Source organism: Globicephala melas, chromosome 4 (assembly GCF_963455315.2).
Source record: "Globicephala melas chromosome 4, mGloMel1.2, whole genome shotgun sequence".
Taxonomy (NCBI): Eukaryota; Metazoa; Chordata; class Mammalia; order Artiodactyla; family Delphinidae; genus Globicephala; species Globicephala melas.
The window spans coordinates 75,870,654-75,886,257 of record NC_083317.1 but is presented as its reverse complement, the minus strand read 5'-3'; the positions used below and the strand labels follow the sequence as shown (position 1 = coordinate 75,886,257).

At 35.3% G+C, this 15,604-nt stretch overlaps 1 protein-coding gene across 3 annotated transcripts in view; it reads right to left on the bottom strand.

Moving 5' to 3' along the window:
• The window catches only part of FGF12 (fibroblast growth factor 12), a 566,332-nt gene that overhangs the window by 13,284 nt on the left and 537,444 nt on the right, over positions 1 to 15,604 (bottom strand). For all 3 annotated transcript variants that reach the window (XM_030860642.2, XM_060298290.1, XM_030860652.3), the window contains one exon: positions 8,139 to 8,337. In XM_030860642.2, the coding sequence (XP_030716502.1) occupies positions 8,139 to 8,337 (199 nt within the window). The remainder of the gene's footprint in view (positions 1 to 8,138; positions 8,338 to 15,604) is intronic.

Here is a 15,604-nt window from a genome sequence, read left to right as displayed (position 1 = left end):
TAAATATTTTTCTTATTCTAACATATGTGGTATCATAATAGTTTTGGATAAATGGTAAAAAGGAGATAATGCTCTGAAAAGGGAAGTATTGCAGTATGGCTCTTTAGATCTCTTTCTTCAAATCAGTTTTCTATTTTTCCTCTATTCTGATATATGTTTCCATTTCTTCCTCTTCTTCCCCCTCCCCCCCTTCTTCCTTCACGTCTTCTTTTTCTTCTGAATGTTTCCTTTTATTCATGTTTTGACTTTTCTTGATTTATAGTATATTGAAGCAGAGGGATTTATCCCAGCTTTCAGAATAAGAATGAGGTAGAGATTTCATGAGAGAATATTCTTCCTCATTTGCAGACACAAGGACAAGCGCGGATTTCTAATAACACAGCCAACGTTACGTATTACCTTAAGACGTAGCATCTGCTAGGAATCCCCAGTTCATCCCTTTAATGTGAACGGAACACACTTGTATGATGGACCCTAGTCACTTAGTGACTTGGTGTAGTGAAGGCTGTCATTTTCACAGCTGTCTGAGATGCAGTGGTCCATTTTTCTATAGAAAGCCCTGCAGTCCTGTTATCAAATAAAATGCTACACTTGGTCATAACAAGACCATAAGCTACCAACCTTGTAATAATATATGGTATTTGCTCAACTTATTTTTTGCTTTACTTTTAAATGCAAGGTTGTGCCATTAGAAAAGAAAAGGGCCAAATACATATCACTGGGCTTTGAAGTCTTATTAAAAATAAATCCATCCTCTCTTTGTAAGATTAGTTATGGGTCTTTCCAGGGCAGGCTTTCCACTTATTATTTTTCCATTATATTCTTTCACTGGTACCTCTGCTGCAAATGCAGTTATCAGAATAGGCAGGCGTCCCTTGCCATTATAATAACTCATATTCCCTGTTTGCAACTTTTAATGTTCAACAATCGGTTTTATGTTAGTTATCATAAATTTCTCTTGGAAAACTTAAACTAAAATAATGCCTTTCTTAAAAGTATGAAAAAGTGACATCTCAGGGGTTGCTGTTATTTATAAATCAAACAACAATAATAAACAAGGTTTCAGGTACCATGCTGGGGTATTCTCCTTCTAAGTAGCCACTGTCCTCTTAATCATAGCTAATATTAACTGAGTACTTGCTAAACATCTGCACTTTATATACAGTAAGTTTATTTTAAATGACCCTAAAAGGTGGATACTTTAATTGACCTCTTTCACAGTAAAGGAAACTGAAGAGCAAAAAGGGTAGTTTGTTCAAAGTAGTGCACTGACACAGGCAAAATCTGCATTCAAATTCATGTGTGATTAGCTGCAGGGTTCCTGCCCTAAGGGTATAGCCAAATAGTTTAAAGAGTTTGGAGAAAAACAACACTTAATTGCTTGGTCTCAGTCAAAGTCTTGACCCCAAACCTCTGGGGTGCTCAGCAGTTCGTGGAGTCCTATTACGTTTTTCTACCCAGTTTCCTCTCTCATTCTTCCCAAGTGACTATTCCATACTTCTCTTCCCTCCTCAAACTTTGAAAACTGCCTCAGACCCTCCTCAGACTCAGGTAATAGGCTTGCCTTCTTTTCTTTTCTCTTCTTGTCTTCTCTTTTTCTCCCTCTCCCTTTATCCTTCCCTCCTTTCTTCCCTCCCTTCCTTCCTTTTCATCAATAAACTACCATGCTTTGTACTTCCCTTAGAAAAGAAATGCAGACGAGAAAGTTTTCATATTTCCACCACAAAAGTTACCAACCCTCACACATCTGCTCATACATGTTCTGGCTCCCTGCTTGTTAAAATGCATGAACTCTTCCTGTTTCTATTTAAATCTAGCCCTCCCCTTGCCATGTGTGTCCTTGATCCCATCCCTGCTGGTCAGTGTTATTCAGTGACCCTCTCTCCTATAATACCAATTTTCACTTCTCTCCCATCAGTCTATAAATACGTTGTAACAGTTCTAAACAAATAAACCTCACCATGCAACTACCATGTTTCTCTCCACCTTGGGCCCCATTTCTCTACCTCCCTTTTATAACAGGACTCCTCAGAAGTGTCATTTAATATTATTTTCTTCTTTACCTCCTGTTATAACTTGAATCTACTCCAATTAGACTTAGTGCCCACTACTTCACTGAAATCACTCCAGTCAAGTCGCTGTTGAACGTATGTTCCAATCCCAATGGTCATTCTCATTCACCAGCGTGCTGGACGCTCTAGCAGTATTTGGTAATGGTAACAGTTCTTGTCTTAGTTTTACTTCTTTCTAGCTGAATGGACCTGGGTGAGTTATGTAACCTCTCTTAAACTCAGTTTCCTCATGTTTAAAATTGGAAATTTTAATCTGCATCCTTCCAAATGTCAGTGACTATCAAATGATACCCCTGTTAAGGAAGAATGTTGAAAATAACAAATCATCCAAATGTAAAGTAGTACAATTGCTACTAATGATTACTTTTATATTACTGCTGCATTCTTATAAATTGTTTAAAAATTGAAAATTCTGATAGTTATGGAAGAACTAGGTGTAAATCTTTAAGTGTCAACATTACTCTGGAATTGAGAGATGGAAAACTTGAGTGGAGGGCAATTGTAGTTGTTGCTGACAGATTCTATTTTCCAAATGGAGGCAAGATAATTCCAGTTTCTAATAAAACTCATAAATGACACTTTATAAAGAACCTTCATGCTAGTTGAGACACAGATGTAGAGAACAAACGTATGGACACCAAGGGGTGAAAACCGTGGTGGGTGGGGATGGTGGTGTGATGAATTGGGCGACTGGAATTGACATGGGATTGACTGATGTGTATAAAATTGATGACTAATAACCTGCAGTATAAAAACAAACAAACAAAAACAACTAACGCTAAACTTTCTTTGGGTTATTTGTATGGAAATATGTTAATATAAATGTTTCAGACATTACATGAAATTTCTAAAAATCTTATATGTTCTGGTATAATGTAAGTCATAATTCTAGTATTACTTTAAAATGTATATCTCAGAAATCACTAAATTTCCTTGTCAATTGAAAAAAAAATAAAAAAATAAAACAAAACAAAACAAAACAAAGAACCTTCATGCTCTATCAGTTTCCATCAGAGAAGAATGAAATATGACTAATATTTTTATTACTACCAACTTAATCAAATTTTCCTTGGCCCTCTGTAATCTCCAAGTGGAAAGGTTAGATTGCTCTGTTAGTTAATGGACCATTAAAGAAATTTAATTGTCTTAATAGCAGATCATGGAAGGGTGTGAGAAATTAACAGAAAGCAATTTCACACCTTAATTAATGTCACATAGAACCCCTTTTGGAACTGTAGCAGAACTTTATGTGCTGGTTCAGAACGTATTGTCAAAAGGATGCACCCAGTATGCCGTAAATATTTGTTATAAAGAGTTAAGAGACACTGTGAACAAAAAGATCTATATCTTCATTTAGAAAGAGATCAGAAGCAGTATTTGTGTGCAAGAGATAGATATAGAAGAAGAATATGTCAGGGAGAGGTAGGAGGGCTTTATTAAAGACTAAATTCAAAGCCAGGAAAAAGCTGCTTTGAATGAGTTAACTGGTTTGGGGAAAGAAGGTGTCACAGGCTGGCAGAGATCCCAAACTCAAAAGGTGGAGCGAGAGATGCTGCTATTATCTTTTCTGTAATAGAAACATTCAAGAGCATCAAAAGTATGTTTTTACTCCATCTTTCTGTTTTTGTCTTTTAGTATGGTTGGGTCCAAAAGAGGATTTTGGAAAACAAACCGTCTAGTTCTCTTTCAAGTTAACTGAAATAAAAACATCAAAGTAATTTGCCAGGGCTTCCCTGGTGGTGCAGTGGTTGAGAGTCCGCCTGCCGATGCAGGGGACACGGGTTCGTGCCCCGGTCCGGGGGGATCCCGCATGCCGCGGAGCGGCTGGGCTCGTGAGCCATGGCCGCTGGACCTGCGCGTCTGGAGCCTGTGCTCCGCAACGGGAGAGGCCACAACAGTGAGAGGCCCGCGTACCGCAAAAAAAAAAAATAAAAAAAAATAATTTGCCATTAGTATCTTCCTGATAGGAGTTTTACAAAATCAGGACTCCTGATTTATTCACTTCTTTGGTGTTTTAGTACAAAGGTTTTGAAGAAATTATTATTTTCCCTCCAAATTCAATTTTCATTGTCTCTAATACTTTATTCAATACCATGCCTCACAGCCTTTCTCTAGTACATAACACAGTAACACAATGTCCAATTTCCAAGGGAAAATGAAAAAGGCTCTTGGCATTGATCTGACAGATTTGAGAGATCCAACTTTCTTACAATGCCAATCTTCATATTATTCCTGTGAAATAGATGGAATTTATAATCAGCTGCATCTCCAGAGATTACCTAGGTTGAAGTAAAAAATTATTTTTGCAAAGTTACTTAGCAAGTCATTGGTAAAATTTTTATTAGAAGAATTAGACATTTGTTTATCCTTGACTAATTGATTACTATCAAGTTACTCTTTCTTAGTGATCAATGTGGTACAATAGTTGGTATTACTTCCACTAACTCCATATAGTAATTTAACCCAGCACTAAAGTACAACCATCCTAATAGCAGTAGGAGAGGTAATTAAATATATTAATGTGTTTAATATATTTAATTCCATGGTGTCAGAGTGACAATTTACTCTATATTAGATTAGGCTTAGTCCAATATATAGATCATACTAATTTGAATACATTTAAATAATGGCCTACAGCCAGACTGGATCAAAATGAGCACTGAAACAGCAAATTCAGTTTAGAACACTGAGTCTCGAACCTGGTTGCCATCAAAATAACTTGGACAATAAAATCAGAATCCTTTGGAGATTCAATCTGAGAATTGGTAGCTTTTAAAAGCACTCCAGATGGTTTTGATACTGATGTTTGGGAACCAATGATCTACATTATATACTGCTGAGACTTCAATTAGGTTCTATTAGCTTGAAGCAACAGTTCTAACAGACAGAAAGGGTAATCTGTAACTGTCCTAAAGGTGTGTGAGTGTATGTGCATGTTGTGTTAGTCTTATCTTCCCACTAGAAAATAAATTGGTAGAAACTGGTTAGGTGTTCCTTTAGTCCGAGTTTAGTATTTCTGTAGCAATGGCTCGCAATTGATATTTACTAATTTCACTTTGGAAATGTATTTCTCACTCCAGGATTAAGTTCTTGAAGCTTAAATCTTGGAAAGCGCACATATTCTTTTCAGGGGGAAGGAACTAGATTCTGAATATCCAACCACTTGCAAGAGCTGAGCAATGAACTCCGTGAAGGAGGAGGGAGGAGAAAAGGCAGAGATTGTTTCTTGTTCTTTGTCAGAGAGTATTTGGCTGGTGTATCTGAAGCTAAAGGGGGAGGTCACCATCCAGACAATTAAATCTGGGGGAGTTACTTATCTGTGGTGTGAACAATGCTCTGAATGGACAAAACTGGGAATGGTGAAGCCTGCACTGCTGTCTTAAATTCCAGGGGAGGGTAAGTAAAGGTTGATGTGCAATGTACGTGGTAATGGGTTTAAATATCAAGTCCATCCATCTGTCTGAATAGATGCCCTTGCAGCCCCTTATTAACACTGCCTATGTTCTAAACACAGGATGGAGGGTGAAGCTGTGAAGGGAAAGGGGCTGGTGGGTTATTATTATCATGCAACCAGTGCATGACTTAAAGATCCTCACACTGACGGAGCTTAATTTTGGGAATCCTGACATTCAAAATGACATCGCCATCAGGACTGGGAAAAAGTCAGAGCTATTTGAAAAACAAAAACAAAACGAGAGTGGCACTCAAAGCTGGACATAGCCAAGGTTGCTAACAATTGCAGAGCCGCAGAACCAGCCCTGGACAGCAGGTTTCTAGATTTGGTTTGTGAGACAATAAAACTTTGTATGATTAAGCTGCTCTTAACATGGGTTTTGTGTTGTACACAACCAAACCTAATTCTAATATATACAACTAGGAATGTCTGGTTTTCTTTTCCCACATTTGTACTCAAATGCAGCAAATATGAAGAATTAAGGCAGCTCTCAAACTCGGAACATGGTAATTGTATACATTTCTCTTAGAAATATGTACATGATCATACAGACTCAAGAAGAAGCTTGATTAGCCAAAATGCAGACAGAAGTCATGATCAGGAGGGTAGGTTACAGGTGTTTCTTCTTTTTTTGGGGGGTGGAGGGATTTAGTATGAAATGCATTATTCATAAAAGGAATAAACAAAACACAAGGATTTTTTACTTTTCCTTTATACTCTCCTGAATTTTCCAAAAATTGTTAATGAGCATGCACTACTTTTATTACAACAACAAAAAAAATCAACTTAAATGCACATATAAAAATGGTGCAATAGTTTTAATAGTTTACTTACTCTGCACCTGGAGTGTTTTTGTCTACCTAATCCCCACCTCTCATCTCAAATGTTCTGAACCTGACCTAGCCCTGAAGGTATGTTTCAGTATCAACTTTCCAATATCTTCCTTTTGGTGGAAGTGCTGGCTCTTTCTATAAATCCCAATATCACTTCCGGCAACATTTAGTCCATCACTTTTTACATTATACTACTGCTATTAGTAAACATACTTCATATCTCCAAGAATATTATAAAGTTTCCTGGAGAATATAGTTCTTCTTTGTCTTTATACTTACCTATGTGTTCATTTGTTCATTCACTTGTTCACTTATTCAATTGACAATGATTATTGGATATCTCTCTATGATATGCCAGGTATTGTACAAGATACAAGGAGATATGAGAAAAATAAAACATTCTGTCATTTAACAAGTGATCTAATTATGGATAAGAAGAGACAGAGTGGTAAATAGGTGAATTTAATACAATGTGATAATTTCTAGAAGAGAGAACAAGATACAATAATAAGGTGACAGAATATTTAATTCTACTTGAAGAAAGTCAGGGAGGCCGTCATAGAAGTATTAACTCTTGAATTAATTCTTTACAAGGACTGATAGGCATTCTCCAGGCACATGAATGGAAATTTTGAGGCCAGAAGGGCAAAAAAAAAAAAAAATACATAAAGCTCAAAATAGTAAAAATGTATTACAAGTAGTAAAAATGTAGAACAGAAGAAAGTTCTGTTTTGTGTGGTTTTAAAAGCACAGGGTGTGAGGGGAGGCTTGAGAAAGACTAGGAACTTTGAATGTCACATTTCCCCCCAGTGCTTTGAACACAGTATTGATTTAACAAATGTTTGCTGACTGTTTCAGTCATAGGTAATCTGCAGCAGGCACTGTGTCCCTACACTGGTGGACTTGACCATACCTTATAGATATTTAGCGGACAGTAAGCCTGGCTAAATCACAGAATAGCAATGCACTGCCTCAATTTTCTCATTTCTTTGGATGAGGAAGCTGAACTAATGTCTTAAGTGATTATAATGTGACTTTTAGAGAAGAGTGTTATGTTGGTAAATGTTCACTCCACTGCTGCTTTCTTAGCCTGTATTAAAAAGCTTGAGTGAATACAGTAAATGTGGTTACCTCAATGGGAGATTCTCATCTTGCTTAGGGAACAAGTTGCCAAAAATGGGTTTCCTCAGCATGAAATTATTTATTCCACTGATCAATTGAAATAAATGAACACTATATTAAATGGTCAAGGGAGGGGAAGTTACAGGCTCAGGTAAGAGGGATAGAATTTTAAAACTGTAATATTTATTAGCACAGTAAATTGAATATTATTTTCTTTCCTTAAAAATACAAATAAAAATTAATACATTATATTATGAGATTTGTTCACAAAGATGTAGAAATTAGGATATAAACATATTTCTAAAAGACTTGTAAAAACTTTAAAGCATTATAATAGTACTATTGGTTTTTTCAAGAGTGTAGCCTGAGAAATTAAATTATTGTGTTCAATAAAGAAGGAAATTACATTCCAAATGGTCACTACCACTATTTTTCTACTTTCAAGAACTTGCTAGCCTCTATATTCAAGCAGTGTTTTCTAAGTGTCAAGTATTTTTAATGGAATTTTATTTTTTGATAGGAAGAGGTACTATTGTGTTTTCTGAATCTTTGTTCTGATCTGTTGTATGACAAACAATCTACTGAGTGAAAGGAAAAGGGGTGGAACTGGCATCAATACACAGGTCAGGGTCTAAAGAAAAGAAGCTTGTCTTGTACCTTCAATAGGTTTTGGTACAAAATGTGATGAGGGCTTGGTTTTCTTCACTCTGTTCCCCTTCATAATTTGACCTTCCTTATTGAGTCCCAGAAACCATGCTCGGCCTGATTCTTGCTGACGGTACAGTGTGGAAGAATAGATCACATAGTAGTTTTCAAACACAGATTCCTTAAATTTGCATTCTGGAGTGAAAACATCCTGCAGGAAAAAAAAAAAAAAAGAAGAAGAAGATACAAAAGAGAGAAAGGATTTAATAATGAATCAGCAAATATTTAAATCCAATGAGCCTGAAATATAGGTTCTCTGTTAAGAAAAAATGAGAAATAATTGCACATAATTTCTATTAGCATTTGGTTTAAAGATTTATCATACAAAATCAAGAAACGAGATTTCCTTTCTAAACAACCTTACTCCACAGAACACAACTGTCAGGCTTGAATAATTTCTTTGGTTAATATCACTCAAGACTGTGCCCATGTCCACGCTCTGATCTCAGTTTAATGTTTTTTAAATTTAAGAGAATAGCCATTGTGCATTTTTGTGGCCCTTAGCATGTAAAATGTAACCCTGGGAATCAAAATATAACACAATCACAGCACACACAGGCTCAGCAGACATTTTTGAAGGGACTATCCTATATGTTCACAAATCTGTGAAATACTCAAAGCTTGTTCCATAAAATCACTAGTATACTACCTCTTGGCTTAACGTCAGTAACTTTCCTGTTAATTTCTTTGAAACATTTTTTTTTTTTACTTAGTAATTAAAATTTCAGGTAAAAATATCAGGAAAAAGTAGTAGAAAAATTTTACTACTATACTGTATGATCTCCAGTGAAACATATGAGAGTTTTAGTTCAAGAAGGAACCTTAAAAGTCCTCTACCTCACCTTCACCATTTGATAAGTGAGACAACCAAAAGGTTATATGATTAATACAAAGTTAAACAACAACAGCAAAATTACTGCATCAATGCCAGAACTCACATTTATTGCTTCACAATCACTGCCTCTCAAGTTCACCTTTTCTGCCTGAGTCTTGTTCAGTGACTTACAATGAGATTTTATAATCAATACAATAAAATCAAATCCTAACATGTCAAATGAACAAAGTGTATTTCATGGAAAGAAGAAATTCCTCCCCTTCAAAGAAAAGCAGAAGAAAAACAAATGTGATAGCATCTTCTCAGCTACAAGTAAATAAGAATCCTACATGTCAAACATATTCACAATAGTCACTGCCATCTTCACTAAGTGCTAGAAGAATCTCTTCCTTGTAACCCTTTCAATGAAAGGCCCCAGTGATTTAATGCAGTTACACCTGGAGTTATTGAGGAATATGTGGGACTAAAGCTGTTGAAACCATGTCCTTGGAGGTGATTCTTGCAGACTAATCCCCTGGCTTCACTTCCAGGGAGCTACAGTGATGCATCTGTGGAGACAGATGAAGGTCTTCAGGGATAAAGAAACTGCTGGAAGGACTCTGTTGATTTTAAATGGTTCAAAAGTTATAGACCCAAAAAAATGAGACAAAAAATATGGGACGGGAGATGGAAAGGTGGTTGTACCCATTAAAATAATAATAATAGTAATAATAATATTTCAATAATATATTGATAATAAAAATATGATGTCACAGAATACTCTCAGTTTTAAGTAAACTTAGTGGCTTAAGAACCAGAGAAACAATTGACTATGTGGTACCATTTCACATCTGCTATGATGGCCATATCAAAAAAGATGGACAATAAAAAGTGTTGCTGAGGGTTTAGAGAAACTACAATCCTCATACCTAGCTAGTAAAAATGTAAATAATGCAGCAGTTGTGGGACATAGTTTGGCAATTCCACAAAAGGTTAAACATACAGTTACCATATGATCTAGCAATTCTACTTCTAGGTACATACATATGAGAATTGAAAATATATCTCCACGTGTGAACTTATACACAAATATTCATAGCAGCATTATTCATAATGTGGAAACAATTCAAACATCTATCAATGGATGAATGGATGAACAAATGTGATCTATCCATACGATGAAATATTAGTTAGCTATTAAAAAGGATGGAGTACTGATTCATGTGACAGCACAGATGAACCTCAAAAACATTATGCTAAGTGGAAGAAGCCAGATACAAAAGGTCACATGTTGCATGATCCAATGTATATGAAATATCCAGAACAGGCAAATCCAGAGACAAAACATAGATTAGTAGTTGCCAAGGGCTGAGGAGATGGGTAAATGGGAAGTGATGGCTTTTTTGGAGAGACAAAAGTGTCCTGGGATTAGACTGCACGGCTATATGAACAAAACCATTGAAGCATATAGTGTAAAAACATGAATTTTATGGTATGTGAATTATTTCTCAATAAAAAATGAGGAATCAGATAAATGAAGTAACTAGAGAAAGTAAGGGGAAAAAATGAAACTACTGCATATTCCTTGTCTGGCAACACAAAAATCCTAATTTATGGTCCTGTGTGCTGAACAATGGGCTCTCCTATGACCTTGTCTCAATATTATTAGGACAGAGTTTAACCACTGCCAAGTATAGGAATCAAAGTGATTCTGATTAAATTTATAAGATAATCTAAAAGTTCTGGTTTCCTTCTAGGACTAGGTTAAAAAGATCTGAAAAAGCTAAAAATTTAGCACAGATTTTATTAGTTATACTTTTTAAAACAAACTAATCCAAATCTCAAAGCTTTTGTTTCTAGGTCTAGCTCAATATTAATGAACTCTAGATGCTAAGGGACTCTTCAAAGTTCAGTGAATAAATTCTACATATAAGACTTCAGACCTCATAATAGAAGGTGGGAGAAATATATGGGGCAAGGAATTGTGTGTATAAATACATCTCATCATACGTGTAATACCTATTTACTTATAAGTATACCTCACAGAAATATGAAAATTTGTAGATAGAAAGCTGCTTACTGCCCTTATTTAACAAAGTAACAGAAGCCATTGATAGTTAAATAAGTGTTTTGTGAGTCATAGTATATTAGAGGCAGACCCTGGGCTAGAACCCTGGCCCCTGGCTGCTGGTTCAGTACTTTTATCAATGCCACACAATGCTTCCTTACTACTTAACCAAGCCTACTTTTGGTACCAAGCTGTTGATTGGAGGCAAGCCATCATCACAACCATGCCCACCAAGTATAATTACTATGCTGTCTTTTCTACATATGAAAGTAATATTTTTATTTAATAAGTAGTGAACTCGTAGGTTTCCATTTAGTTTCACAATTGTTTAAAGTCTGCTCCTAGAAGAGCGAAAGTCCAGAAAATTGGGCAGGGACTGAAGTCCTGGGAGCATGAGCCAGGGATAGCATTAGGTAAGGATTGAGCCTTGAAATTCTGAGTTGGCGAATGGGGATCCCAGATATAGTATCCAGATATAGTACCCAGAATTTTTACAAAACTCCAATGCATTATTATTAAGTTTTTTCTTATAGCAAGAAAAATACAATCAGTCATGTAACTAGACATTTGATTCTGTGTTTTTGTCATAGATGATTATATCTGCTCCAGCATCCAGGACCCTATGCCATAAGTTAAGCTTTATCCTACATAGATTGTTCCTACTATAGCTAAAACAACATACACACATACATTTTAAAAATCTTTGGCAAAGACTTGGGCAATCACATATATTCAGAAGAGGTTCTGAGGTTATAAAAATTATGTTCAGAATGATAATAACTCTAAAGTGTAGTGGAGATACGCAGGCTTTGAGACAAGGCGACAAAATCCTAGACTATCTCAATCCAGGACATATAATGAAAGCAGAGTAAATAACTAGTATAAGGAGGGTTCTTTTTCCTTTTGTAAAACTAACTAGTAGTCATGTTGCATCTCATGAATAGTATTTACTTATATCTATAATCCTGAGTGCTCAGTTCCATGTAGGTACATAGCAAGGCTTATAGAATAAACGTTTGTTGATGAAACAGAAACACACCCACATGCACATCATGTGTGTAAGTGTGTGAAATGCTAGGTTTATTTTTCACATTTATTACTCTAAAATCTTTCCAAATCTTTAATTTGTTCAACTGACCTTAATTTCAGCAGAATATGACCTTTGATAGTGTTTTGAAATTAATTTTGAGCACTCACTTTTTTAGCAGCATTTGCACAACTTGTTGTTGTTCTAGCATTGTACAAGTCATTATATGACCAATTCTTCTCACATTCCAAATGCCTATTCACCCTAGCCTTGTCTTGGAAAGTTGGATCACCCACCCATTTAATTCCAGATGATGAGTCAATAATGGAACACCACTTAAGCTCAAGACCAGCACTCAGGACCCTTTTCAATCTCTCCCCATCCATCTGATTCTAATCTACTCTCTCCAGAATTCTTCTCGCTGATACCCAACTTCATAGCTTCATACTCTACCTTGATCCCTCTCCCGTATTTCTTCCTGTTCTTCTCTTTGCACTTAGAGCACTGATAACCTACTCAGGTTCTGGATTCTCCCATCAGTCTTAGGCTCCATCACTGCACAAGATGAGACACTTCCTTCTTAGCCAGCCTCTAACTGTGCCAGTCTTGGCCCATCCCACCCCTATTTGAATGGTATTCTCCTTTAGATATAAGTATCATGAGGAATAAGGAGACAGAAATTTAGGGAATTTGATGGCTGTATGGATAAAATGTTATATTTCCTTCATGGTTGACTATCACTGCCAACAGTGTTTTCATCACATACTAATTCCTCGACATGCTCACACCTCTTAACCCTCAAATTGTACTTTGTTCAACTGTCCTCTCTAATTCTCTATCCAATAAAATAATGGCAAATGTTTTTCTCAGTTATTGCGGGTTATTGTGAATTTTCCCTCCTTTAGCTTCTCATGGTATTTACTTTTTTTTTCCCAAAGTGTATTTAATGCACTTTGCCTTGTGTCATGATGGTTTTTCTTGCTCCTGTCCTATACACTGCAGGCTTTTGCTCACAAAGACATGTTCCTCATCAGTGCTTATTAGGAAGTCCAGCACATTTAGCCCTCAATTTATTCTTGTTGAAGTAAATAATAAAAATATTTTAAGGAAACAGCAAAGACTATGTGATAAGATAGAGCTGAGTGACAGCATTGATTCTGTTTCTTTAGCTGCATAATTTTGGATGTGCTATTTAATTCTGATATATCTTTGTTTTATCATCTATAAAGTAGGGGCAATAATTTTCACATTTAAAAATTTGGTGAAGACACTTAAGATCTGCTCTTTTAGCAAATTTCAAGTATACAATATAATATTGTTAACTATAGTCACATTCTTGTACATGAGCTCTCCAAAACTAATTCATCTTGCATAACTAAAACTTTGTACCGCTTAACCAACATCTCTCCATTTCTCCCTCCCCCAGGTAACTATCACTCTACTCTCTGCTTCTATGAGTTTGCCTATTTTAGATTCCAAACATCTAAATTCCACATATTTGTCTTTCTGCATCTCATTTATTTCACTTTGTCTAATACCTGCCATGTTGTAGCAAATGGCAGGATTTCCTTCTTTTTAAGGTTGAATTATATATAGCTATATATAGATATATGTATATCACGTTTTTTTAATCATCTGTTGACTGGTGCTTAGGTTGCTTCCATATCTTGGCTATTGAATAATGCTGAAATAAACACTGGAATGCAGACATTTCTTCAAGATCCTGGCTTCATTTTTTTGGATATATTCCTAAGTGGGATTCCTGGATCATAGGATAGTGTCTCACCACACACACACAAAAAACCAAAAACAGAAAGAAAAAGGTAGCTATGGATATGTTAATTAGTTTGATTGTGATGAGTATTTCACAGTGTATATGTATATCAAATCATCAAGCTGTACAATTTTTAATTGTCAACTCTACCTCAATAAAGCTGGAAAAATCCATCATGGGTTACATTCAAGTATAGCTAAAATGAGATAATAGATAATGCCAAGTGTTGGAAAGGATGTGGAGCTACTGGACCTCTCATATGTAAATGACGGTAGAACAAATTGGTAAAACCACTCTGAAAAGCTGTTTGGCAGTATTGATAAATACAGGTGTATCCTATAATTCAACAATTCTACTTCTGGATTTATACCCAATGAAACCTATCAGGCTATCTATTTATTAATCAATCAATCTATCTATCTCTAACTATCTATCCCCTAAAAGACATGTACAAGAATGGTCATAGTAGCACTATTCATAAGAGCCCCAAAATGGAGACAACTGAAATGACCATCAATAGTAGACTGGATATGTAACATATTCTGACAATAAGATACTATAGAGCAGTGAGAATAAACAAACTACAACTATAAGCAATAATCTGGATGATTCTCACCAACATAATGTGGAAAAAAATAAACCAAACAATAAATACAGCTACTTGCTACATTATTTCAATTATATAAAGCTCAAAAGCAGGTAAAACTAATCTACTCTAGAACTCAGGAAAGCAATAACTTTGTTCAGGGAGGGTAATTAGTAAGATGAAGCAAGGGGAGGACTCTTGGGTGCTGGCAATGATGTATTTCTTGATCTGGTAGCTAGCTACACGTGTGTGTTCACTTTATGAAAATTCATTGAGTTCTATATAGTTTGTGCACTTATTTATGTATGTTATATTTGTCATTAAAAAATCCATAATAGAAGAGTCAAAGCATGTGGTGAAGTTTAAGTAAAATGATAAATATTACTTCTCAAAATCATTGTCCTTCTTTTAAAATCAAGTTTTTCCCATATAATTAGCTAACATATAATGCATGAAAATTTTATACCAATAACAATCATTCATTCATAGGTTGCAGACAAATTTTGTTCATGATGAAAATATAACACTTTTGGATCAAATAATTTATTCACAAAAAATATTATCCATCCTTTCTCCAACTCATTTATTCTACTTGTCATTTTTTATTGCAGTCCATTATATAATGCACATGATTATATGTTTTATTTATAAATAGTGCTTATAAAACTGCGTAATTTAAAACTAACCATTTGTAATTTCCTATAATAATAATAATATCAAAACATAAAATGAACAGAATAGAAAAAGAGAATTGCCCATAACACATGAAGAAATACACAATAAATTATTTTCTGGAAAACCATTTGGAGTTTCTAAATTTCTGGTTTATTATCCATTGATAATTTTCCAAACTGTCAAAGCGACCTTTGGCAAATCAGTTAACCTCATTGAACCTCAACTTCCTCTATTGTACTACAGACTCATGGGGCTATAGAGATCAAATTACATAACCTATGTGCAAGCTCTTTGAAGACCTATACAATTATTTGAGATTAATTCTTTTCCATAGAAGACTCTGACATCATAACTTGAAAAGTTTCTACATTTTAGGGTGACAATTGCTTGGAATACATTTTTTGAGAAGTAAAGAATGTTATGTGATTCAATCACAACCACTTTTGCTCCTTCTAGCTTTACGTTTAAAACGTA